The 25,142-nt window shown below is 40.3% G+C and overlaps 1 protein-coding gene across 1 annotated transcript in view; it reads right to left on the minus strand.

Moving 5' to 3' along the window:
• GLI3 (GLI family zinc finger 3) overlaps positions 1 to 25,142 on the minus strand; it is a 208,914-nt gene that overhangs the window by 73,539 nt on the left and 110,233 nt on the right. Inside the window, 1 exon segment of the mRNA XM_032691538.1 lies at positions 22,757 to 22,862. Within this exon segment, the coding sequence (XP_032547429.1) occupies positions 22,757 to 22,862 (106 nt within the window).

Below are 25,142 nucleotides of genomic sequence, written 5' to 3' on the forward strand. Positions count from 1 at the left end.
TGCGTGGAGACCTTTCTCTAACGGCATCCCATCTCCAAAGGCACTGGAAAAAGTCCAGTTTTCATCAGAAGGGGGTTGGAGTGCCTGCCCTTGCCAACCTGCTCTTTGGCAAAAGACAATGATTAAGCCTGTCATGCATTTGCTGTAGTCCAACTGGTTGACCCGAACTAAATGCCTTTTTGTCCCTGTTTTTCCAATTAATTTAGCATATATACAGCACAGACACAGGCAGCAGCTGTGAGAGCAGTGAGGGTAGGCTGTTCCTTTGATGCTGTTGGCTTACAAGGAGTAATCAAACAAGAAACGTTTTTTTTTCCTTTACCATACACATAACATGATCAATGGAGGTAGTTGTCATCACCTAAAAGGCCAACAGAACATAATCTTATGTAGGAGCCAATTCTGCCCTGCCATCAGCTCAGAAATGCTAGCAATATGAGTGGGGCAGTGATCAAAGTCATGAATTCCTAACATGATGCCAGCTTCCCTGCTACTAAATCCATGAGAGCTCATAAAACCTGAAGAATGAAGATTTCTCCTGATGTGTTTTTCTCTTCCTTTTCCCTTCCCTATTTGACTTTTTGCTTCTTACCTTCCTACAGCTTTCTGCAAGGTAAGCCTGTTTAGCCTTCCCATATGAAATTACCTCCTAGCTCCAAAGTTTGTTAGAGAGCTGCATTCATTCTGTGCAGCAGGTACCAGCTGTGCAATCACTCCTTTGGTACCCAAGCAAGTGACCCAGATAAAACCTAATCCCTCACTAGTACCGTATTTAAAATGCACCAAGAACCAGAAACCAGAAGGCATTTTCCACCATCGTGCAAAACAGACATCTTTTTTCAGAGAACTTTTTCTCTGCATGGTTTTAAAGTACCTTTGTTTTACAGTGGAAGCACATCTTTAATCTTGCTACTGTGAAACCGCACCAGCCATGGAGCATTTGCTGTCTCATGGTTCCCTATGATGCCAAATGTGGTAGGCAGGAGCTTTAAAACTCACGGCGATGTAGGAAGCAAAAATACTACAGCTGAATATCACATTACAGAGTGAGTTTCCCATCCTGGCAGTGAGGAAAATACAGTAGTATAGCAAATTTAATACAAGATTAACAAAGAAACTAAGTTTGGATGTCATTTTACAAGTCTTATTTTTTTTTAATATGATCTCAACTCAGAGTTAGGAACACAAAAACCATGCAGGCAAGCAGAAGCCCTGGCCTCATCTGGTGCATATTGAACAGAAAACTGTTCAAATGCTTATGCAAGAAGGCTGAAAGTCTGTATCAACCTCAGTGATTCACTCTCCAGCTGGCCAACAGCCAAATGCTGCTGCAGGAGCAAGATTAAGAGCCAGGCTGTCAGCTTCTCTCTCTGTATCCAACAGGAGCCATCCAAGGACACCAGGACTCAACCGCTTCTCCTTCTCCCCAGTCCTGCCTCTGTCTGCTCCTCTGAGCTCCTCAGTTTTCCAAGGATGCTAGGGAAAGGACACTGACCTGGGTAACTTCAATCAACAGCAGACATATAAACAGTATTATCTGAGGCAAAAATAGTCATCAGATTCCACAGAGAATGCCCAGCTCTGGACTCTGATATGTCTCAATTTCTCTCCAGCATCTGACTTTAACATGCTTTTAACTTCTCTGTTCACTTTCAGACAAGACTTTTCTCGATCCTCTGTTTCCAGAGCCTCCTTTCCCCACAGACCCTTTTTCTCTCATGCCTTCATCTGTTCTCAGTCCCACAGTTTGAGTCATCCTGATTTATTCCAATAAACATCACATATTCTTCCTTTCCTTTCCCTCTGTGATTTAACTTCACTATGAACATCTTTCACAAGTATTAACTCCCTCCTTCAAACTAAAATGTGACTTTTAGAAAGGGTGCAGCCAAACACCCTTACTGTTGCTTTGCAACTTCATTGTGTACTACTAAAGAATGACTTTTGTTCTGTAAACAGCAAACAGTACAGCCCAGAAGTGGCTCTGCAGACACTCATTCAGTGACAAGCAAATCAAATCTCCAGATTTGGCTGGTAGTCTATCCCCTAATAGTTTTTATTTCACATATACAGAACAACAGAATCGTTTGGGTTGGAAGGTACCTTTACAGGTCATCTATTCCAACTCTGCTGCCATGAGCAGGGTAAAAAGCTGGGGACTCTCCTTCAAACTCAGGACTCTTTAGCCAAACGCCCTACGATCTAGTTCTGTGTCCTGGCAAATGATGGTGTGCCTTGGGTCTGATGCTACTTCATGGGATGCAATGCTGCTTCGGCATAGGAAGAGGAAAGAAGTTTTTCAGTGATACTGCTTGAAAATTTCTGCCTCACCTGTAAAGCCTGAGAGGGAGAACTTGCTCTGCATCCTCTCCTGTGCAGGGGTTTTCCTGTTAAATGACATACTCAGAAAACATTAGGGAGGGAGCAAAGCAGATGCATGCTGTTTTCTGAATTGGGTCCCCTGTGTCTATTCCTAGAGATCCTCCAAACTCAACTCAAATTTAATACAAAGCCTATCATACTTTCAATACGTACTTGGAGATCTCCAGGTTTGTGTGTAAAAGAGATCCCATGGCTGTCTTTCATCACTAATTTTTATCCTGTTACATTAGGATGATTTTATTATTTTCTCAGTAGCCTTGATTATATCTACAACCCTGACACAAATAAGAAGGAACAGAGAACAGGGCTGGCTGTGAAGGAGTCTCCTCCTTTCTGTCCAGAAGGCCTTCCTGCTCGCTGCTAAAGTGGCAAAATATTATGCGTGCCACACAGCTTCCATATCTAACACAAGACTTCCCACTCCCCACTTACATCCAGCCTGCCAGCTTCTTCCTGTCCCGACTCCGATGCTCTGGGAAATCTCAACTACTCAGCAGGCGAATGGCTCACACGTGCTGAGGCAGTGAGATCAGTGTAAGGGCAAACAGGTGTATTTTTTTCCTATTAGTCATGACACTTCTTTTTTGATGAATGCTACAGAGGTGTCTGGACAATATTAAAAGTTTACATGGTCACACCAGTTCAGAAGCTATGAGCAGAGTATGGTAAATCCCAAAGCGCGTGAAGCCAGGGGTTTTTTTATATTTTTTTTCTGACCGCTGCTGAACCACAGGTGAGCTATATGTAAGATTTCAGTTATTGGTCATGAAAATGGTGTGTCATTTTGTTTTGTTGCTTACAGCTGCAACAGATGAAATCTGCACAAGAAGACTGCCTAGCAGCAGGCTTGGATTTTAACCACAAAAAGCTAACCAAGTACAATTTCCTTTTCAGCCCATACAGCCCTTTTTTAACTGGGAAAGGAAGATCATGGGAACCTGAGAGATGATGCAGCAAGCATGAGCAAGCTATATGTATTTCAAAATGATCTACATGCACAGATCTTTATCTAGTACTATCCTGAAAGAGTCACACATTCTTTCCATAAGCAGAGAGAACTGGGATAGGGGGGCTCCTACCACGTACTTTAGGCTGTTTATTTACTTAAGTGTTAGCCAGTTTTACGATGAAGAAGATCAGATTGTCCGAACTCAAATCCTATCCCTTTCTTTGGTACTAATGGAGCACTCAACTTGTGCAGGTGAAATACTGCTGTCTGGCTATGACCAGAGGTGAAAGTCCCCAGGTAGGTAAGCCGACACAGTGCTTTTTGACTACAAGGCCTTTCAACCACCCTCTCAGTGCCATACTGACAAGATTCAGGAACACTTTTTCCAGTCATACAGTTATTCATACAGACCTAGTGAAGAGCCAGACAGAGGACCAGCCCAAAGTCCATGATACTATCTTACATGGATTTATGCATGTAACTGAGTTAGAGTGGTTAGCCCAGGAATTGAAGGAGAGGATGGGAAGAAAAGAGACCCAGTTCAGGGTGCTGGTGAGCAGCAAGGGCCAGTTGCTCCCTAAGAGAAGGCAAGCCAGGAGCCACGCACAAGCAGTGCACCCTATGCCACCAGATCTGAGCTGAGTGACAAGAGCCAGGTGCTGGCAACACAGTCTATCAGCAGTCTGAGACAAGGCAAAGTAACAAACCAGGTCTGGGCTGGGTCAGTCAAGTGCAGAAGGAGATAGGGACAAAGACAGGAGAGAAGACAAACTACACCATGGCTCTAAGGGTTCCATCCAGAACAGCTACCTACAGGGAGAGTCATGAGCTCAGCCAAGGACAGGACCAAAAATAGTCACTACCTACAACACAGATCAGGCAGCTCAGCTTAAAAGGGGCTCCTGGGTGCATGAAGTGCTAGTAGAGGTCTCAGGTGAGGCTACTCAAGACCATTATGGCCAATTAGTGGCCTCAGGGTACTTAGCTTGCTTTGGAGTCCTTGAACTGTTTAAAGACATACCAAAATATCAATACAGTGCAAATTGTCCCTGTTCTTGTATCGCTTGCAACTGTGAAAACTACAGCTGGCTCCATGACCCTGCCACTCATCAGAGCACATTCTTCAATAGCAATATTTTCTGGAAGCAGATGTAAATCCACTCGAGACAGCTACAAAGGTCTGTGTCACAGGAAAATCTGGATGAAAATTCTGAGGCTGGTTTGGTGTTAGAGAAGTGATCTGTCTTAAATTGTTTCCAAATAACTTTAAGCTGTGCTTGGGCAAAAGCCTCTTCTAAGCACAACATGTTTAAAAAAGAAAAAAAAAATTCATGGTGATTTAAGCCCTTTCTGATTTTAAAGGAAACTATAACTCCAGGACTAGAAATCTTAATGCCAAGTTTTGTCCTGATAAATTTTTAAATGGCTCTTTTATGAATCTGTTGAAAAATACATTTATATTGAAAACAGCAAGTGATTCTTAACTATAACATTGTAAATATGACACTGAGCTGAGGTTACAGATGGAACAATAATCTATCTCACAGAACAAAGCTTGTCAACGAAGTCGGATGAAATATTGTAACATAACCTAATTTATTATTGCCTTTTCATCCATCTTGTTATATTATGAAAGTGTCAAAGTTCAAACCTTGATATTTAATCATTTAACAGTACGTTATTCAATGCTGGAGCAACCATTGATGGCATAACTCTCACAGCAATGATACCCACGCTGTTTCTCCGATAACTGTTCAATTCAGTCCTGCCTGGAGAACTGAAAAATATTAAACTCTTTAAACTGCCTATGATACTTTTCTTTTTGCTTTTTCCTTTTTTCTTTTCCTGTAATATTCTTCTGATGTCTGCAGACAAAACACTAACACTTTTATTTCTAGTAGATCCTGGAAGATGAACAAACAATAAGGACTTTCTTGGTATGTAGTGACTCCTCTTCTAAAGCACATGGCTCAATTCCTTTGGTAATATCTCCTATGTTACATTTGTATTGTATGTTTAATGCCATAGTTCTTTGTACAGACTGAATCTTGAGCACCAGCAGTCAATAACTGGCTAATAATAAAAGCTTTTTATATTAAGAAAATTGAGCTTTGAGACTTCAATGCAAGGAGACTGAGGACAGCACTGAGCATTTTTAAAATGCAAGTTATTTTTCTCTTTGCACTTCTAATTGAATTGGTAAACAACCAAACTCATAAATATGTAGTATGGGAAATCAATAATATAATTTTTAATACTTTTTTTTTTTTATTTTGCATCTTAAAATAGGCAATTCATTCCCCTAAAATCACTCACTGCCTCAAAGCTGCTGTATCACATTCTTGGACTTAGGAAAACTAAGCAATTGATTATGAACATTTAAAGAATTATTTGAATACACGAAAATGTCAGAGCACACTTCATGTAAAACAGCTCAAGTGCTGCAAAAGAGTAAGCTCTGTTAACTATATTTTCTTAATGGTGGAAATGAAGAAGAAGGAAAAAAGAACATGTTTAAGTCCTAATATAAAAAAACCCCCTCTTGATTTCCTATATAGTTTTCCATGTTCCAATACCTAGTGAATATTTGCTCACTTTTCCTCCAAAATTCACACTAGAACTGTACTCAGTATGGGAAAGTAAGTCACAGAATCTGATTTGGTAGCAACCTTCCATTCGGTAAATACATGTTCAAATAAACCATGAATGGGTCAGTGTCTATGTAGTACACGCATAAGAGGAGCTAGATCAGGGTTTAAGGTACACAGGCTCTGGTTTGGTTTCCATCACTTATTGGCTGTCACCTTGCATAAGTTTGCTGTCTTCCTCATCCGCTGTTTCTCCATGTGTAAAATTGTGGTAAAGCACTCAGAAAATGTTCTACAGTAGAAAGGTCAGATCAAGAGATCCTATGTTATTAATATTTTCTCACTGAGGCAAAGACAGTGCCTTCCAAAATGTGTGCAGTTCTGATATGTAAATTCCTAAAATATACAAATAACCCTACCTGGGGTTAGAACAAAAAGTTTCTCCCTCATAAAGTTAAAAGGTATCATTGCAGAAAAGAAAAAAGACACAAATGACTGCACAAGAGATGTTCATGGTGCTGGAAATCATGCATGACAATTATGTGATGACCGACAGCAAAAGATTATTACTCCGGTTCCCCTTTCCTTCTTTGGGAAGTGTTAACATTATGTAGTTACAGTTAAAAATTGGCTACATTAATCAGGGCACTAAATCCTTAGTCAGTGACTGTATTCCTATTTTTCAACTGACGGACTGCTTGAACACAGATCCAGGTTTTTTACATGCACCCTCTGCTACTTGTAATACTTCATAAATAACCCAGCCATCAGCTTGTGGATTCCCTCAAGAAGAGTTTATGTCATGAAAAGCAATGAATATTCATGCCATTATTTAACACGTTGTTTACATAAGGTCACCTGTAACACTGGTGACCTTCAGCCCACAGTAACACCTGTATTGCAAGCAACTGCTGCTTCACATGTCATGGAGTAAAGGTACATTCATTTCATCACACAAGTCTTGACTTGGAATCTTGATATATATTCCTTAAATGTGTATGCTGATAGAGTTTTGACTGATTTATTTCCTTCATTATGAAAAATGCAAATAAAACTATCTAGTGTCTCCCAGTATTTCTCAAGTCCAGTTTGCTTGTTCTCCTCCTCACACAATGGTAATCTCCCCCCACAACAACCTGCCTCTCTTTTTCCTCTTCCTTCTGTCCACCCACCCACCATTGACACTGCCTCTGGCACTCCTCTGAAACACTGCCCACTTGGTCTTTGCATACAGAGCATCCCAGCTTGCCTCTCCTTTCTCCAAATCTTTCTCAGGATGCTGCAAAGAAATCAGTGACTAGGGGAGGATTACATGGATTTACTTGGCAATTTCTTTGCTTGCACAAACAAAGGGTGCAAACATACAAAAAAGTGAACAACTATTACTCCCTCCAAATGCCACTTGCCTTCTAGGCTTCTTGCAGAGGTTATCTTGCAAATTTTGTGGCAGCTATGTAAGCTGGGTAAGCCCCCAGCTACCCAGCCGGTGCCCCTCCCAGCACAGGCATCACATCTCTGCCTCTAACCACTTCATTGCTTGGTTTCAGGGAGCCAGAGCAAAGCTGCCAGACTGTAAACGGGGCAAAGGCACACAACCCTGCTGAGGAACAAGGGATAATCCCCAGGGTGAGGAAAACAGCTGGGGCTGGTAATTCCCAAGGCCAGCAGTGCTGACTCACCAGAGTTCATTTGCCAAAGAGGTCCGACTGCGAGCTCTTCCTGGTAGAGCTCCTTGTATTTGCACAACGCTCAGCAGAGCTCCCATCCTGTACAGAGCTGTTTGGACACTGAAGTAATGTAAACAGTAAATAAAAGTAATGCTAACAAGATACAATGTGATTTTCATCACTTCCTTCGGCTAGAGCCTTACCCAAGCATTGCCTTAATTTGCTCAGTTTGTGCTGACTTCCATGAACTATAAGTAAAGTAAGACCTTATAGCTTCATAGCACAGCCTAACCTCAGTGCTGGTAAATTTTTCCTCCCCTGCCTTCAGCTGATTCCAAGTCTACTGACTTGTGGTCATTAATATATTGAGGATAATATATCAATGCTGCATTTGATGCAGAAATCATCATCATGAATATAAAACAGACGAACAGTCCAAGCAAATGTTATTTGAATGAGGTTGCCATGGACCTCCACACACCATTTCCTCTTCAAACTATACTGTAGCACAAAGTGAAGCAGAAAAATCTGAAAGTTCTACAGGCCTACTCATTATCTGTTGTTAGTAATAACAGACTGGGCAGCAAAATTGCCAGCTGCATTCCTACAGCAAACTTCTCTGCTCTGCAATTCTCTTTCGATGCGCTAAAGGTGGTCTCATTTGCTATTTAAATTTTAGCCTCCTCTAGGTTACAGGCAGAGCCTGCCATCTCTTGAAGTGTTTAAACACAGAGGCATCATCAAATGTATATGTGGGCATATATAAATTCTGACTGCATTCATGTACCCCTTTCTTCCTCCCCTCCCTAAAAAAAAAGGAGTGTCAGAAGCTTTCTCACACTTAATGTTGTTAAGTCAGCTAATTGAATAAACATTTGTTTAACATTTGCTCCTATTTCACTAATGCACTGTGAGAATGAGAAGAATTTTATTCCCCTTCTCCCCCGTCCTCCCCCTTCCTCAGGAGTGCCACTAGCTGTTATCGCAGTGACTAATGTGCTGTATGTGGCCATTATAGTCTTCAACTCTGAAATTACACCCAGGATGAACGATAGGCTCTGCCTGTATGCTGATTGGAGTTGGATGATGATTGATTAGAAGAAAGTCAGACTACGTAGCCATGCAAAAAGAACTGCACTAAGCCACAAGCTTAAACACTAAAGAGCATTTCACCAGTGGCTTCAGAGTTATTAGATGTTTTCATATGAACAACATTTCTCACATCCAGGCTTGTGCATTTTATCTTTAGTCTTTCAAATCCTGAAATTGCTTGGATAAGAGGGTTTTTTATATATATATTTTTATACACATTTCTAAGAGTAGCCTGAACTTTTAGGGGAAATTGAAGAGGCTTTGTGTCAAGTACAGCTAAATCCAGCCTTTCTATATCAAACCCCTGCTAGAAAATTACTGTGCAGATGATAAGGCTGAAAGATATAATAAAAAGTGACTCTACTCAATTTACACTGCAATATTGGTATGACTGAATATTTTTCATTCAGGTGACTGATAAAATCACTAAACTGTATTGCAGATAAATAAAGGAGGCTTCTGTCAAGAATAAACACCATTAATCATGAAGTCTCACCATCTGAGTGGCTGTGCTATGCAACTGCACAAATGCACCATCACAAGTGGCATGTGACCTAGTGCCTCCTTTCTTCCCCCGGCTCCCTGGTAACACTGTCTTCTTAGGAAACTTTTTTTCCTTACTGCCTCTACAATATTTGGAAGTCCTGTAATGTCTTTTCCATTCCAGTTTATACACGATTGCAACTGAAATCTAAATTTTAGTGGCGATACATTCAGCTAAAAACTGAACCCACAAGACAAAGTGAAGCCAGGCAGACCGTGGCTGCATTGCTGTAAATCCAGCATTACAGTGAGAAGTCTGTATTTAAATTGGTGAGGATGAGGCCTTTGTAATTCTAAAGCTGAAACAAGTAGGAAATTTTTATCAGTTCTGCCAAGCCTTACCAGCATAGGTATTAATTTCACAGAATATTCTGAGCTGGAAGGGACCCACAAGGATCATTGAGTCCATCTCTTAGTGAATGGCCCATACAGGGATCAAGCCTCCAACCCTCGTGTTATTAGCACCAGGCTCTAAGAAGCTGAGCTAATCTTAGGGTCCTTCTTACCATTTTTTTCCAAAACCACATTTTCTTATTAGTTTTATTACTTAGTCTTTCTATTTCCACATAGGTGCTGAGTTTCTTTTTAAACATACAAATATGAAATTTCTTAACATTACAAATCTACCTCAGTAGAGTCGATGGGTCTCCTTTCAAAAAGCAACTTACATGCTAAAAATGGACATGTGCTGAAAAAGCTTATCCAGCAAAAGCACAGTCATACAAAAAGAAAACCAGACAACTTAGGTAACCTTTTTGTAACCTGTTTTAGAGCAAGTGATGATTCAATAGTGGCCATGTTATTAAGCTGGAATGAAGCAGTGCCCTACAGACTAATGAGGTTAAAAAATGTAGTTAGGTCTTCATGTTAAAGGCACTTAGCAAGCAGCCTGCTTGGCAAAGACCAACTGTGTGTTGAAGCAGAGGACTAATCACACAGGCAGGAATCAAATCGACTGGAAGAATTAGGAGACTTGCGGCCCCGAGGAATGTAATTCATGCAGAAAAGCAGTTGTCAGAGTGAGGCCAGGGAACTGTGTGGGAAGAAAGCAAAATAAACAGCTCAACAAAGAAAACAAAGACGCTCAAATACTGGCTTTTCTAGTGCTTGAGTACACTGAAACTTCAGTGGGGCATGTGACAAAAAAACTCATCAAAGACGACTTCTATAAAAGCAATATACCGGTAAATGGTGAACTGGTTCAAAAACATTCAGGAAATGCCTGAAGTTCTTTAAAAAATAACCTTGAAGTCGTTATATAGGACAGAGAAGGTACGCATACATACATACATGTATGAAGGACTGGGAGAAGAAGAAAAACAACCAAATGGTACAAAGCTAAGAGGGTTGAACTGATTTCTACAATTACTCTTCCTTTCTCTCTCTACCATTCACAGATCAGAAGAGGATGCTGTCTGCATGCAAAGATTGCTTCTGCCTATGTGTAGCAATACTCTCCATAGAAAAACAGCATTGTTACTTGAGATCCACTGCTGCAGTGTGAGGACCAGATTACTGCATCCACCAGGGGGGATTACCTGACCAGAAAGAAGAGCTTGAGGTTGATCCTAAAACTCAACAAAACTCATGTGCTATTCACAGGAAGATTTTCTTGTGGGTATGACCCATACAGTAAAATCAAACTGTGAAATCAACTGATATATGAATTTCACAAATACCCTGTTCTCTCACAAAACAGTATTTTCAATTAATGTGTTATTACTGCCATAATTTAATGGTTTTAAATTTTTAGTGAATTAAGCTTTTAGCACTTTTAGGACTTAATTACCTGTCTCCTCATTTTGTTCATTCACTGATGATTTTTTAAACCTCCCTACCTCACATTCAAGATTGCCATGCTCACTATTGTTTCAGCAAATTTCCACTACTGTTTCAGCAAATTTCAGCTTCTTCCCTTAATTAAGGCAGGTGTTCCTTCTCCTGACAAAGCCCCCGAAAAGCCTCTCATGTTACCTCAAATGAACACTGTCCTCAATGTATTTTCTGTGATGCCAAGAAACACTCTTTTCACAATTTCAAAACCAAAGTAAAACAAACCCTTTCATTTCTAGTGCCTACTGTAAGTCACATCCACAATATTACTAAACTGGAATTTGGGGAAGAGAGAAATCTTTTCTTTAATTCTGCTTTTATGTGCTAAAATATCTTCACTGCTTAAAACAAAAACACTTTGGCAGTAACAAAAGACAAATTCAGTCATTAAAAGTCTCTCCTATTGTACTTACTACCCAGATTTGGTTGTGAAGGGAACATTTGACTAAAATTCTAACTTTAAAGGACCACAATCCTGACAGAAACTGTGATGTGAAGGTTCAGCATTAATCATTTCTGTTAAGGTATGGTTGGATTTGCTTCAAACCTCTGTACTAACATAAGCAGACAGCCTAAAATTGATATTCACAAGGATTAGTGACTGTTACTGGACAGAGAGTACCAGCTAGAATTTTTCATCTAACACTACTACTTGCAGCAGAAAAAAAGAATTTATACAGATGTACAGAAATTCCTGTATAAAATTATATATATATATACATTTCTGTATAAAATACACAGATTATTTTCTGAAATGCCTCCTCTCCCTTCCCCAAGACAAGTATATGATTTGGGGAAGAAAATCCACTTTAAGAGCGCACCTGAGTGACAATACCAGCTGTACAGCACACACGTTATGCTGTACCCAGGACTGCGAGTCAAGGAGTGACCTTATGAAAACACAACAGCTTCCAAGCTTCTCCCATCCTCAAAGTACCACCACAAATAGCAGGTGTGCAAGTCATGGATAAGGAGCAACATCCATGAGAGCAGTAGGATTCACGGGTATATGAAGCACCACTTATATCAAAGGTGAATGCTGCTAAGTTTGGAGGGGGGAAGAAAGATATTCCGCTAACAGTCATTGCTCATATTTTCTCTGCCAGTACTGAAGATCCAGGTATGGGAGCTGGCTCAGGTGCAACCAAATAAGATGAGGAAAACACTCAGTTCTTTTGTTGGTCTGAGAAGTCTTGTCTCAGTCAGGTCAGCTTCTTTTTGATCCTTCAGGCACTGAAAGCCATTTTGCTGCTATGTAGTCCACACTGCAAGTTAGTTCTCACAAATGGTGAATATATAATGGCTGGAACACCATAGCCCCCAGAAGAAACAAAAAATAAAGACTTCACACTACTATTCTTGTTCTATTTATGTGAAAAAACGGAGTTAAAAAAGCATTTCCTGGGCAAAGCTGTAACTTTGAACAACCTCAAGAACCAGAAATGGGTGAAAACACCACTTTAATGTGACTGTAGGGGAAATACGTGAAAAACAAACACTAACTATAAAGCAAATTAGTGTTCTGGCTGCACATTTTTTGGAGAGGTAGTACATTCAGTTTTGAAGTCTTTAAGGTAAATGCATTATCTATATTTTTAGTTCTCTAAGCAGAGTAGGTAGCTAGGCATGCAGATGAAAACCCTAAGGGGAACAAACTTGCCAACATGGAATATACCTGCACAAGCAGGACAACCTACACATCTGTTCCTTCGGCACCTTGCAATTCAATCTAATCACAGGAGTAGAAACACAGTTACCGGAAAAGGATGGAAGCGTGGTGTCCAAGGAATGACTATGGCAAAAGACAGAGGCAGCTACAAAAGCTTTCTTGGTAGTGTCCTGATGATATACGCTGATAGTGATCTTCCAGGGTGAAAGAGAGAACACCTGATTGCCCCTGGTCATTCAGCTCCTGCCCTCCCCTGCCAAATCTGTCTACAATGTTGTTAAATGGGGCTATTTGCGTTGGTGGCCTCTATAAACTGGACTAGACTATCAATCTTTCCTTCCATGGGCCAGTGGAAAAGGCATGATAAATCTAGGCTGAATTTCAACAGGAGTTACAGGACTCAAAGATGTGTATCTTTAAAGAGATAGCCACTTAAATCTGATATGTTTAGAAATTCTCTCTCGTGAAATACTCCCTAATTTTCTGTTGATCCTTAACACCAATGGTCACAACACCTCATAAATAATGCTTTCAAGAAGATGATAGGTCAATTCATTCCTTCAGAAGCTTTGTATTCCTGACTCATGGGCTTCAGGGCGTTTTGCCTTTGTGTCTAACCTCCACAGAGTCTCCAGAAAATTGCCAACACCCCTATAAAGCTGACTATAAATGCAGTCATAGTGTATTGTAAATTCAGACCTACACATGCAGTCCTGGAAGGGATTAAGCACCTGTTCCTTAATGGCAACTTCATAGGGTCCATCTTCAATGTAAACCTTCCTCTAAAATAAGGTCCCAAGTAATTTCTTGGTCATGTATCCTAAAAGCAAAAATCAAACAGCATAACATTTTTCTTTAAATTGTTTCCTCTATTAATCGATAACATCAGTCATAAATGTTGCCCAGCCTACCCCGAGGCACACAGATAAAACACTCACTGAGCACATTTGTTTGTGATAGTTTAAACCCTAGGCCTTCCTGGAGACCAGCTTGTAAGCAGGAAGGAACTAGGAAGGTGACCAAAGAAGTGTTCCATGCTATTGCTTCACGTAACCTGAGGTATAAATAAGCTGACCGGTGAGACCTCGCTCTCTTCCTTTCCGGCGAGGCTCGAGAACGGTGGGTCCCTGTCTCGGCCTTGCTTATCTGGAGCTGAGCCCTGCAGTGACTGCTGTTCTCTGCCACGCGTGAGGGGAGAGTGCTGGGCCGTGTCCAGCCATCCTGCTTCTCCCAAGGGAAGTGGTGAGATTTTGCCAGTTCTTTATTTTGCTGGTTACCGGGTTTTTAGACTGTGCATACCTGTTTTGTTTCTGTCCCTTTGCATCCTTTTTTTGTCCTTTTTCCCTTCTCCCTTCCCCTCTTCCCTTTTAGGAAGCTATTTGGGGTTTCTGGGGTTATATGTATATAGTATTCTCACTGTATATATCTGTTTTATATGTAAAATATATATATTTTGCTATAGCTTTGGCTGTTTGGTTTTTTTCTTCTCTCTCTGGGAAGCAGGCTTTCACTGAGCATTGGAGATTTTGGCAGAGAGCCAGGTCAAACTTGCTCACCTTTCAGTGAAATAAAGGTATCATTGAGGTTTTTTCCCTGGCTTCATATAATAGAGAATATGCAAGGGGATGGCTAGTTAGTTTTCTGCACCTCAGAAGCACTGCTGACACCAGCTCAGGAGCCTATGTTTTGCTACATATATGCAAACAAATATAGGCATACGCATAAATATATCTATATGGTGACAAAAAGGGAAACAAGGTATTAATTTAACTTCCCGTTTTTCATCTTTTAGGAAAGAAAAAGTCTAAACTACATTCAATCGATACTCCAAGATTATAGGACCTGATGTTTTTGTTGGGGGAGGATGAATTCTAAGTCAGAGAAAGACTGTGTGAGAGTATGATGAAGATGCTCTGTGTTCCTAAACCGCAGATGTACTCATTGCTTACATTTCTTTGAGTTTATACCTACTCTCACTTTAGGAACTTCCAATTCACAACACAGGAATCTCACCAGTACACTTTAAAAAAAGAAAAGGGGAAAAAAAAGAGCTAAGACTGTAACATTTCAGTTCTCTTTGAAGCAAGATTTAACATGAGTGGAAGAATTGTACTGAAAAAAAAGGAGTCTGTCACAGTCCAGTACCTCACAGGCCACTGCAACAAGTTTGACAGCAGCCTCTATAGAGTTGGCTTGCTTCTGGTTCACTGCACGTGAATACCACAGTCAATATCTGCTCACTCGACTAATACTGCTGACTACAGCACAAAGAACACAGGAATTTTGTCCAAGAAACCACAGGCTCAGAGCCTCTGAATGTGCACTATATTTAGAGTTTGCATTCTTTGAAGCTGATAACCAAATGAGATAATAGAAATTTCAAGCAGCAGAACTCAAGCATTGCAGCTATTCTATATATTTTTGGTTAAATGTTAAATTAAGGCAATGATCCACATGTTCTCAATGGTTTTACCCATGAATATTTTTCCTTCTTGTTTTGTTAACATTTTCCCTCCAATTTTCCATCCTTCTCAGACTCTGAGTAGCTCTTTCCATTAGTTTTAACTGCAGAGATCTAGAATTACTCAGTCCATAATAAACGCAAGCACTCACCCTATAATGTAAAAAGGAAACATGCACGAGCACACATAAATATGCACACTTGTATGCACATCTGCACACAGGGATTGCCACAACAGCTTGAAGTCATGCCTAGTTATTCCTCAGTCTACAGAAAAATGTTACATAGAACAGTGTCTCGAGGCACGACTTTGCTGGCCATTCTTTTTGCTTCCATCATCTCTTAATTCATGCTGGTTTGAAAGCCTGCCTTAGGGAACCACTTCTCACTGGCAGCCGAAAATTCATCTAAGGACTGTTAACTGCCCAGACGGGGTAAATCAGTAAGTGGCGGTGCTGATCAGCATTGAGAGATACCTTGCTGCTGATAAACCTAGGAACTGCTTCTCTGCAACAGCATAATACATAAAAACCTCTTAAAGAATCTCTTTCACAGGACTGGGCTCCACCAGACAAACCTGTGTCACTCTACCTCTCACGTGGGGATGAGGCAACCGATAGCGTTTAGACCAGCAGAGAAGCATTCCTGAGGACCACCAAGGGCTTTCCCTCCTTCTTCCTCCCCCTGCATCACACCAGGAAGATACCCTGTGAGTTGCTGCTACTCCCGAGTGACTGTATGATGAGAAGTGGTCAGCCAGCTGCCAGCCTCTAGAAGCATGTCTTTCTCATTAGGGCTGGGGGCTGCTGCCTCTCAAGTGCTTTTCCCAACATTAAAAGGAAAAAAAAGCGATCTGGGGGAAGCTTCTACCACAGATTTTCAACAAAACAAACCACTGCATTTTACAAACTTTTCCTTCTACATTAAAAATCTCACCAAAACTTTCCTCTTATTTCACTTGCTGTAACTTCCCCAGACAGCACAAAATCAAGCTGGCTGTATGAAAAGAACAAAGAGCCTCTGTTAACGCAATATTATCTGCTGCTATTGTTTCTCCTTTATAAAATTGTAGTTCCTTGGCATTACAATTAGCTACTGCAGAGAAAATGATTATGTCACAAAGTATTATCCACCACAGAAGAAGACGAATGACGTGAACCAAATGTAATCTGGTGCACTTAGAGGCAATTCTGTTGACTTTCATGTAAATGTGCTTGCTAAAAACTGGGATGAATTTAGCACTGAACCCTTATTTGATCTAGAATTTATTTTCCAGCAGAAATAAGATAGCTGTTCCTCAGTGCTACTTTTTCCTAGTAGGGAAAGAGCAAATCTGTGAGAAATATAGAAGAGTTGAATTGACTGTGCAGAAATTTCCAACTACAGCTTACTTAATTCAATGTAACTGCACTTGTGTAAAACAGTTACGTTCAAAAATATTTCTCTATTTTACCCACATTTTAACCTACTTTTTTTCCTTTAAAGTGTCTCTCAGAATCAAAAATTTAAGAGAAGCACATAACAGGTTTTTTTCTGCAATTCAATACATGCTACCAATAATTAGCTTTCTAAACTTTTTGCAGTTTCAGATAGTTTTTAAAAACAGTCTGTTTCTGAAGCTACTCTGCAAGCATGCTTGCAAAGGAGAATTTATGATCTGCAAGTCTTAAGGTAAATATTACTAAACAAGAATGAACAGCTAAACAAAACACTGATTCACTATTTTAAATGACGTAACACTATATACCGAGTGAAAGATCACAGTTCTGGTCTAGACGCAGGCTTCCTCTTCCCCAGCTTTGTAAAAGGCCTGACACTGAATGAAAACTATCTGCTGAAGTTTATGTGCAGGCATCTGGCCCTGCTGTTTACTTCTGTGAATTACTGTCTCCGTGCTGCTCTGTCACTAAGAAAGAGCCTGCTTGCAGAGCCTAGAACACGCATATCTGTGGCATAGGACAAACTCTGAATAACCTTAACAAGTCAGAAGACCATGCTGATTCCTTCTCAGAAACTTCCTATAAAAATCCTCTGGGCTATCAGCAGCTGCTTATTCTTCATGCCACACTTCAGGGACAGGTTTCTCGGGGTGTTTCCCATTTAATACAAGATTTCTCACTGCTTACAGAAACTACTTTCACGGATGATTTTGGAAAGCTGTAACTACAGTCATCTTTTCATGTCCCATGAGCTTCCCAGTCTTTCTTCTTCAATGATTCCTAGCTAAACCATAAAAGCCATTCCAAGTCTTAAAGTAATTAAAGCCAATTCAATGAGTGATGTTTTTCATGATGGGTGGGGCTCTCCTTCCCACTGTGAAAGGATCAGTGAATGCTCTGACAAGCTGACGGACACCTTGCCAAGTCTACAGCTTTAGAGGTACACTGAGGTAAAGCAGCAGGTAGAAGATTTAAGAGGTTTAAACACTGAGTTTCTTAAAGAGAAATAAGAGCTTAGAAATGAAAGCAAAAGGAAAAATCAAATGTCCATGGCAAGGCTGGGAAAACCTGAACATTATATCAAACTTACGGCTAGCAGTTGCTCTCACAATCAAGGATATTTTGCAGAGCCAATGCTTTAATCTTATCATGTTTAGCCATCCCCCATTGTACTGTGTGGTCGAAAATAAGAGGCTGATACAAGTTGAGTGTCTGGGCCTGACTTTCCTTTCCTTTCCTTTTCACCCTTGTGTAACTGATGAGTGTATAAATTAGATACAAAATAACATATCTAAGAATCAGACTCTCTTTTTATCAACTTGAAGGTCACTTGAAAGCAAAACACATGCTTTGGTTTAGTACTGGAGCATTGACAAAGCTCAAAATATCTGTTCAAGGCATTCCTGTTAGGTTCATGAAGAATTACCTGCACTTGCATCATTTCACGGTGTAAGACTGCCAAACTCCAATGCCACTAGTCTCAATCAACAGTTGGGAAAAAACAGATCTTGTATTATCATTGATCCTAGGAAGTTACAATACACCAGCTTTACCTTGCAACTTCCTCCTTGTGAGGGCAGCTCCCACAAATGTATGGGTATTATCAGTACACCTTCCCTTAAGTTTACCTGCTCACGCTTCCTTAACCTGCAATCCAGAGCTAAGGTAAAATGGGATGGCAACAGGAAGAGATGCAGACCAAATGGATTCATGATGCACCTCGTAGTACCTTCAGCCCTGAAACTTTAACTTCCTACTGGCCTCCTGCAATACCTGCATTAACCACTCCGAGACATACACAGGCCACTACCCTGGAGCCATTCCTTATTTTGCCACCTGACTGATGTCCCCTGCTTCATCTCTGCAGGATTGCATTTCCTTCACAGCCACGGTAACCGTGCCTGGAAATATCAGGATAGGTCACCTTCAAATGCTCTCCAACCCAACTCTGAAATTAAGCAGATTGGGACCAACCTATTAATGCAACTTGGTTAAAGCATGAGAATAAATGAATGACCAAGAATGGTAGGTTCCTAAATTGTGGGATTTAAGTCCACCAGCAGAAGTTTGCCTCTGCCTTAGGAGCTTTTTTTTTTTAATATAACAAATTAAAGCTCTAATCCTGGCTAAATCAGATTTTAAAAACTGTGGGATTATAAAATTATTTACAATTGCATTGTCATAAAAATAGACAAGACATCCTTATTCTTTCTTGGCTCACTGCCTACAACTTTCATTCCAACAAAGACAACGTCAACAAAGACATCAAGCAACTGGAAAAGTTAGCCAATAATAAATTTGTTATTTGGTTCTTGAGGAGTAAGAAAAATAGCACAGTCAGAGCACTAATTTCAAATAAACACCCTCATTAGCAGCATGATTTTGACTCACTGCACACCAATCACAGAAGATATCACACTCTAATGGATGACCTAGCAAATGTCAAGGACCAAAACTTAGCTGAGCTTTAGCTCCTGCTTTAGTACCAGACTTTAGAAATCAATTTTGAAAATTAGGAAAGACTAGACAAAAACAGCAACTAAAAGCAAAGCAAGCAGTGGGATTACTAAAGCTATGTTTCTGGTGCTTTCCTTTAATCATCTGATGTTTATCAAGTAATTTAACTTGCTAGTTCAATGGAAAGCAGCAAAACGGAATTACAATTTACTGGATTTATTTTTTTTTAAACTAAGATTCATGCCTGGAATTTGAAAAAAAAAAAAATGGAAACACAAGCTCCAGCTTTGATTTTGCTATTCATACACTGCCACTGAAGAACAACTTAAGTTTCATACATCTTCTCTGAAGTATAATCAAAGATGTACTGTAGAAATTCCAGGATAACTACACAGTCCTAACAAACAGGTTTTGGTAACGTGAAGTGACACATTTCAGTACATATTCATAAGGGTTCGGGGTTATTATTGGGCTGTAATTGCAGTTGTTCTAACACCTAATAAGCCATGGCTGGAAAAACAAAGGCAGGTTAATTTGTGATTTCCTCTACTCATTCAGAGGCAAATTAAGTGTCAAACAGCTAATACAGAACATATTTCATTTTATGAGATTTTAATTTAATTCTGCGCCATATCGTTGATGCCTTAATGTAGGGTGGTTTATCTAAGAGGAAGAGCAATTTATAAACCTCTTTCAATTGAAATCTTTAATGATAGGATACGATAGCATAATTACAGCAATGCCTGCTAGTCCTACTATACATAAGCATCTGTCAGCAATTCCATCATAAACATAAACCCTTACTTTAGGGGTTTATAACTCAAATTATAAAAATTGGCTCCAGGCTGAAATTTGGGATACAACAGTTCTGACCATCAGCAATTAAACTATAAGAAATATATATATAAATACATATACCTTTTCTAGAGCTGCAAGTACATAAGAGCCCTGTAACAGCTTTAAAATTCCTCCTTTCTTTTTTCTTTTTCACTTGGGCATTGTTCAAAATTATGGGCAGACACTGTAGTTATCATTCAGATGAGGCCCTCTTCACATTCTTCTGCACTTGTTTTATACCTAAACTAATTCCACTAAGGCTTGACAAGGCTCTGGAACATATTTCTAGAAGCTTGGATAAGTGGAATCATGCCAACTTTTTGTCTTTTTTTTTTTTAATTTATATTACATACACACTTTTGAGAGTATTGTGAAGCTGAGGAGAAAACCACTCATACAATGAAGTCATTGATGAAGCTGTGGGTAAACATTTGCATCCTGACTGGTGTTCTTGCTATTTTTTCTCAGAATTCTCAAATACCTTCTCAATCCAGTTCTTACTTCGTTTTTTTTTCCTTCTTTTTTTTTTTATAATGGCTGCTAGAATAGCAGTTCAAGTAGTGGCTCCAAACGATCCCAGGTGATCCTAAATGAGATCATTCCTAAGTGATACACCAGGCTCAGTAAAACTTGCAAGAAAACCACTGGGTGCCTAGCTCATTTATATATATACACTAAAACATACTCCTGAAAACTGCAGAAGCATGACAAACCTCAACATCTAAAAAGAAGCTGTTGGAGTCCAACCAATTTTTTTTAAGTTGCTTAATTGCCTATTTATATTTAATTACACCAACCACAACAGCTCCAAGGGTCCACTACAGCTCATCATTCCAATGGTGACACAAACCAAATGAGCAGAAGAATTAACAGATGTTAAAGGTAAAGTAAATGGCCAGTATGAACAAAATTTTAAGCTTAAAGCTTGGGCTGATATCAGAGTGTATTTCTAAAGCAGCTGCCTGTCGTCATATCACATCACACTAAGAAATCCTCATCTCTAACAAGCTTCTGCAGGGCCTCTCACACAGCAGGGTACCTTTCCATAGAAGAAGCGTCAATTTTGGGTTCAGAGAGGACTACCCCTGAATGCCAGGTATGAAACAGGTTTTTCCAACATCTTTTGGGGCTCTTACAGAAACCCTGGAACCAACAGCAGTGTAGGCTGCTAGTCCCAGTTTCCCACTGTCACCCAAAGTCTATCCACCCAAAAGCCCTGGCTGTGGACAGGAGGTGTCATGGATGTGTTGTGCTATGGACTGGGTTCATGGGACTGAGGCTCCAGGGATGGCTCACGTCAGCAAACACAGCCTGAGTCCCACATGGCACAGGATTCCTGAAGCCTCTTTGAAGGCTTGCAGGCAGTACCTGGGTCTTGGATGGTCATCTGCTGATGCAGGTTAAAACCCTTCCCAGGGCTCCTTTCCCCATTTGCCTCACAACAGAGAAAGCCAAATTCCCCACTAACTTCAGAATGAGCAGGATCATCTGCCTCAGCTCCCAAAAACATCCAGGCAGAATACTGACTGCACTGCAAAATCTAGGATGATCCTGTAATGACCCTCTCTGAGCCTGCTTCCTTCAGCTTACAACAGTTTTTAGCAGCAAATTTAGGCATGTGTTTATTTTATGATGTGGTTGATTGTGGTGTAAATGGTGATGCATCAGAGGAACCCTAAGGAATAAATCACAAATTTATCTACTCTCTCTTTCTATAAATACCCACTTTTCCTCTAATGCCCGAGAAGACTGCAACACAGATTTATTACTTACCTCCAGGCAAATTTGCTCTGAAATTACAATTCAGTAATAGAAGACTGACCCAAAAAAACTGTTAGTAAAATATTGTGTGTGTACTTGGGCATGTAGTTAGGATTGTTAATATCAATTAATTCTGCTCACAGAGGAGGACTTGTTTTAAAACAACTTCATTTTTCTTCTGCATATATGTAATTACACAGCTGTAACTAATAGCCATAGCAAAGCAATCTGCCATCTAAACAACTAGCATTATTCTTCAAAGTATTACTTGTTCTTTTCTTCTTCTAGTTTCTCAGTATGAGAGGTGATTATTAGATATGATTAAATATATACATCAAGCCTTTTAGCGAAGTACCAAGCCTTGCTTTTCGGCTCCATTTTTAATGGTATATTATAGCAGTTTTCTGGACAAAACAACTGGTTTATCCCGCAATGCTGATATCCGTCTCCCCATACAGAGTAAGATAATATTTATTTCTACAGGATTTTACCACTACCACCCTTTTCTAATGCATGTTATCACTGGTATTCATTTCTTTTATCTTTGTGTAAACCATGTGCTCTATCACATTTGCCATTTTGTTTGGGTGACATTCCCATCAATCAACCAATTGCCTGTATGCACACACAACAGGGACTATGAAAATTTACCAAAAATTTCATTATGGTTCATAGCAGTCACAAGGAAAAAAAAACAACCTTTGGCATGAGAGGAAATTTTAGCTATGAAGAATATCAAGCTTAATACAGACATATTAAAATACATGTTTGTCTGGCTGTATTTCACAGGGCTGAACACCTTTTACATTAGTATTTATAGAATGACATAACACAAATAAATATCAGCAAAACACACAGGTAACACTTGCCAGCCACCTATCATAACAAGAATTCCTCAAGCACCAGCATGGGTTTTGCTTCATGAACAGATAACCTTGATGCTTTCCAAAAGTAAATCTCACTCTCTGGCAAGACTAGAAAACTGTTCCAGGTGCATGGTTTCAACCACTGCAAAGGTTCCTTCTTTGAGGCAGCGGAATCAAGGGGAAATACACAATGAATATCACTAAATACTCACACGTGCAGAGGAGGAATGGGAGATGGTTCATAATGGTAGCGTCCCTCATGATGTCTTGCATCGATTGGCACAGGAGGGTGGAATGCTGGAAAGAGGTGAGGCGGATCTGGAAAAAAAAAAAAAAGGCGATGTTTCCAGATCTGAGAATCTCCGATGACTCTTTAAAAACAACATTCATAAAGAGAGAACAGATATTGAAAAGCACGTGTTAACAGTACAACGACTTGTGGGTCACAATCTCCTTCCCTTATGCTGTCAGTCAGGTCTGTTGGCCCACAGTGTTTGCATGAATATGTATTTACTAATTTTAATATTCTCTTTTTGTAGCTTAAATGGAAAGGGATGTAAAGAAAGTCTTTAATAAATAATTATGTGCCCATATGTGAAGTGTCAGATCAAAAGGACCATCAAGGCTTTCATAAGCATTCCTGATTTATTTTTTATTAAGACAAGAAAAAAAATCATCCCGGGACGAAAAGCCTAAGCAGAGAATACAATACAATAAAAAAAGTATATCCTCAGAGATGTACACACAACAACAGATGTTCATACAACAGAAAGCCAAACTGAAGTGACATGCTGAGAAATGTAAGTAAAACTGGAGTAAATCAGACAACGATGTTAAAAGGGAAATGCAACTGGGAAAGGTCATATTGGAGATGTTTAACTGCACCACACCAGTGGCCAAACTTGTAGGAATGCGCACAAGGACATTTCATGCACAGCTCTTAAAAGGAAGGATGTTTTCTTTGTCCCTATGGTTTGAGACCCAGGGACTCATGGCTGCAGTAAGCTCCCCTGCTCTGTCTCCTCCAAAGCTTTCACAGGATGGGGGATTTCGCAGCTGTCAGGACTCCTGTTCCCCACTGTTTCCAGAGAGCCTCAGAGATGAGGCTTACAAAAGGGGGAATGTGCCTCTGATGCCCCCATGGGCTCTGTCCTGAAGGGCCAAGCACATGCCCGCCCTACCTAGTGCTTCTGCAGCTGGATTGCTTCCCAGCTTCGGAGGGCACAACGCACACAGACCAGAGCTCTCCTCAGCAGCACACCAGTGCAATTTGTGTGCCTCAAGATGCTGCTCACTGCTGCCTCCCAAATGCTCAAAATTCAAGTGAGATGTTAAGCATCTCTAGCAGCATGAAACAAACTGATCCTGCACAATTATTACCCAATTACCACTTTGGATGAAGTCATGTGTTTATCCAACACCAAAAGCTGAGAAGTACAGACATTAGGTCATGTCATGGATTTACTAAAATGCTTCTAGAAAGAAAGAAAACCTTAATTATGCCCTGGCAGTAAAACCGAGCCTATTTCAGTTTTGCCCACTGACTCTTGAAGGTATGTTTTCTTTATATGTCCTGCCCTTCCTATTCAGGAAAATGTAAACCTCCTCTTAGATTATATTATTTGTGAAAGCAGTTCCCTGGTGCCAGCTAGAGATGGTTAAAATAAATAATATTTCCTTACGGTGTTTGTAAAAAGCTGAGTTGGTTTACTATTATGTTTTGAAGTTTGAGAACAACTACAGGAACAAACCTCATTGCCCTGAGAGAGTAAACACAGGGGATGAAGGGTAAATCATGTAATTTCTGAGGAAATATTCCCAGTATTTCAAGAAAATCTGGAAACATCTGACAAAGCCTGTCCCGTTTCATGGCTTGATTTTGTGAAACACCACAGCACATTTCTGCCATTTTCTGACTCAGGGCTTAGGCACCGTAAATGAAAAACAATTGTCACTTATGATGTAAGCGGGGAGCTCAAACTCAGGGTAGCTTTAATTCTGGTTCTGCTGTACCAACTGGACCTTGGCATGCAACCTATTACAAGTTTTATTCCCCATGGCAAGCACACATGGGCTTCAGTGGGAGTAAAAACCGGGTCACAGATGACTAGGAATACACTGTCATTGTTGATGGGGCAGTTCCTTGCTGCCACCTCCTGAAACACATTCCTCAACAAACGCCAAGGTGACGGGGAAAAGAAGCATGAGAAGTATGTTTTAGCACATCTCCCTGCCTGCCCTCTTCCCTGCTTTGCTGGTATTTGACTACAGCAGTGTAAGCCTAAGGGAGGAGGTTTAAAAGCAGATGTCTGGTATTTTCCTATACAAATCTAGCACCATTTTTTCAGCAAAAAGGAATTCACTTGCAACCTCATAGATGCACAAGCAAATCCTTCTCTGCCCTACGTGTCTCAAGAGAGTGAGTCTGGGGAGCACAGGTAAATCCACAGAGACTTTGTTATCCACACACATGTCAGACAGGATGTAGTTCACCCGGCCAAAACAAGCAATCCCACTCAGGGTGCCAAGCCTCCACTGTCCCATCCTCACCCAACCTGAGCACATACCCATTAAAATCAGTTCCAGTAATTAGTATTG

The sequence above is a fragment of the Chiroxiphia lanceolata genome, chromosome 1 (assembly GCF_009829145.1).
Source record: "Chiroxiphia lanceolata isolate bChiLan1 chromosome 1, bChiLan1.pri, whole genome shotgun sequence".
NCBI lineage: Eukaryota > Metazoa > Chordata > Aves > Passeriformes > Pipridae > Chiroxiphia > Chiroxiphia lanceolata.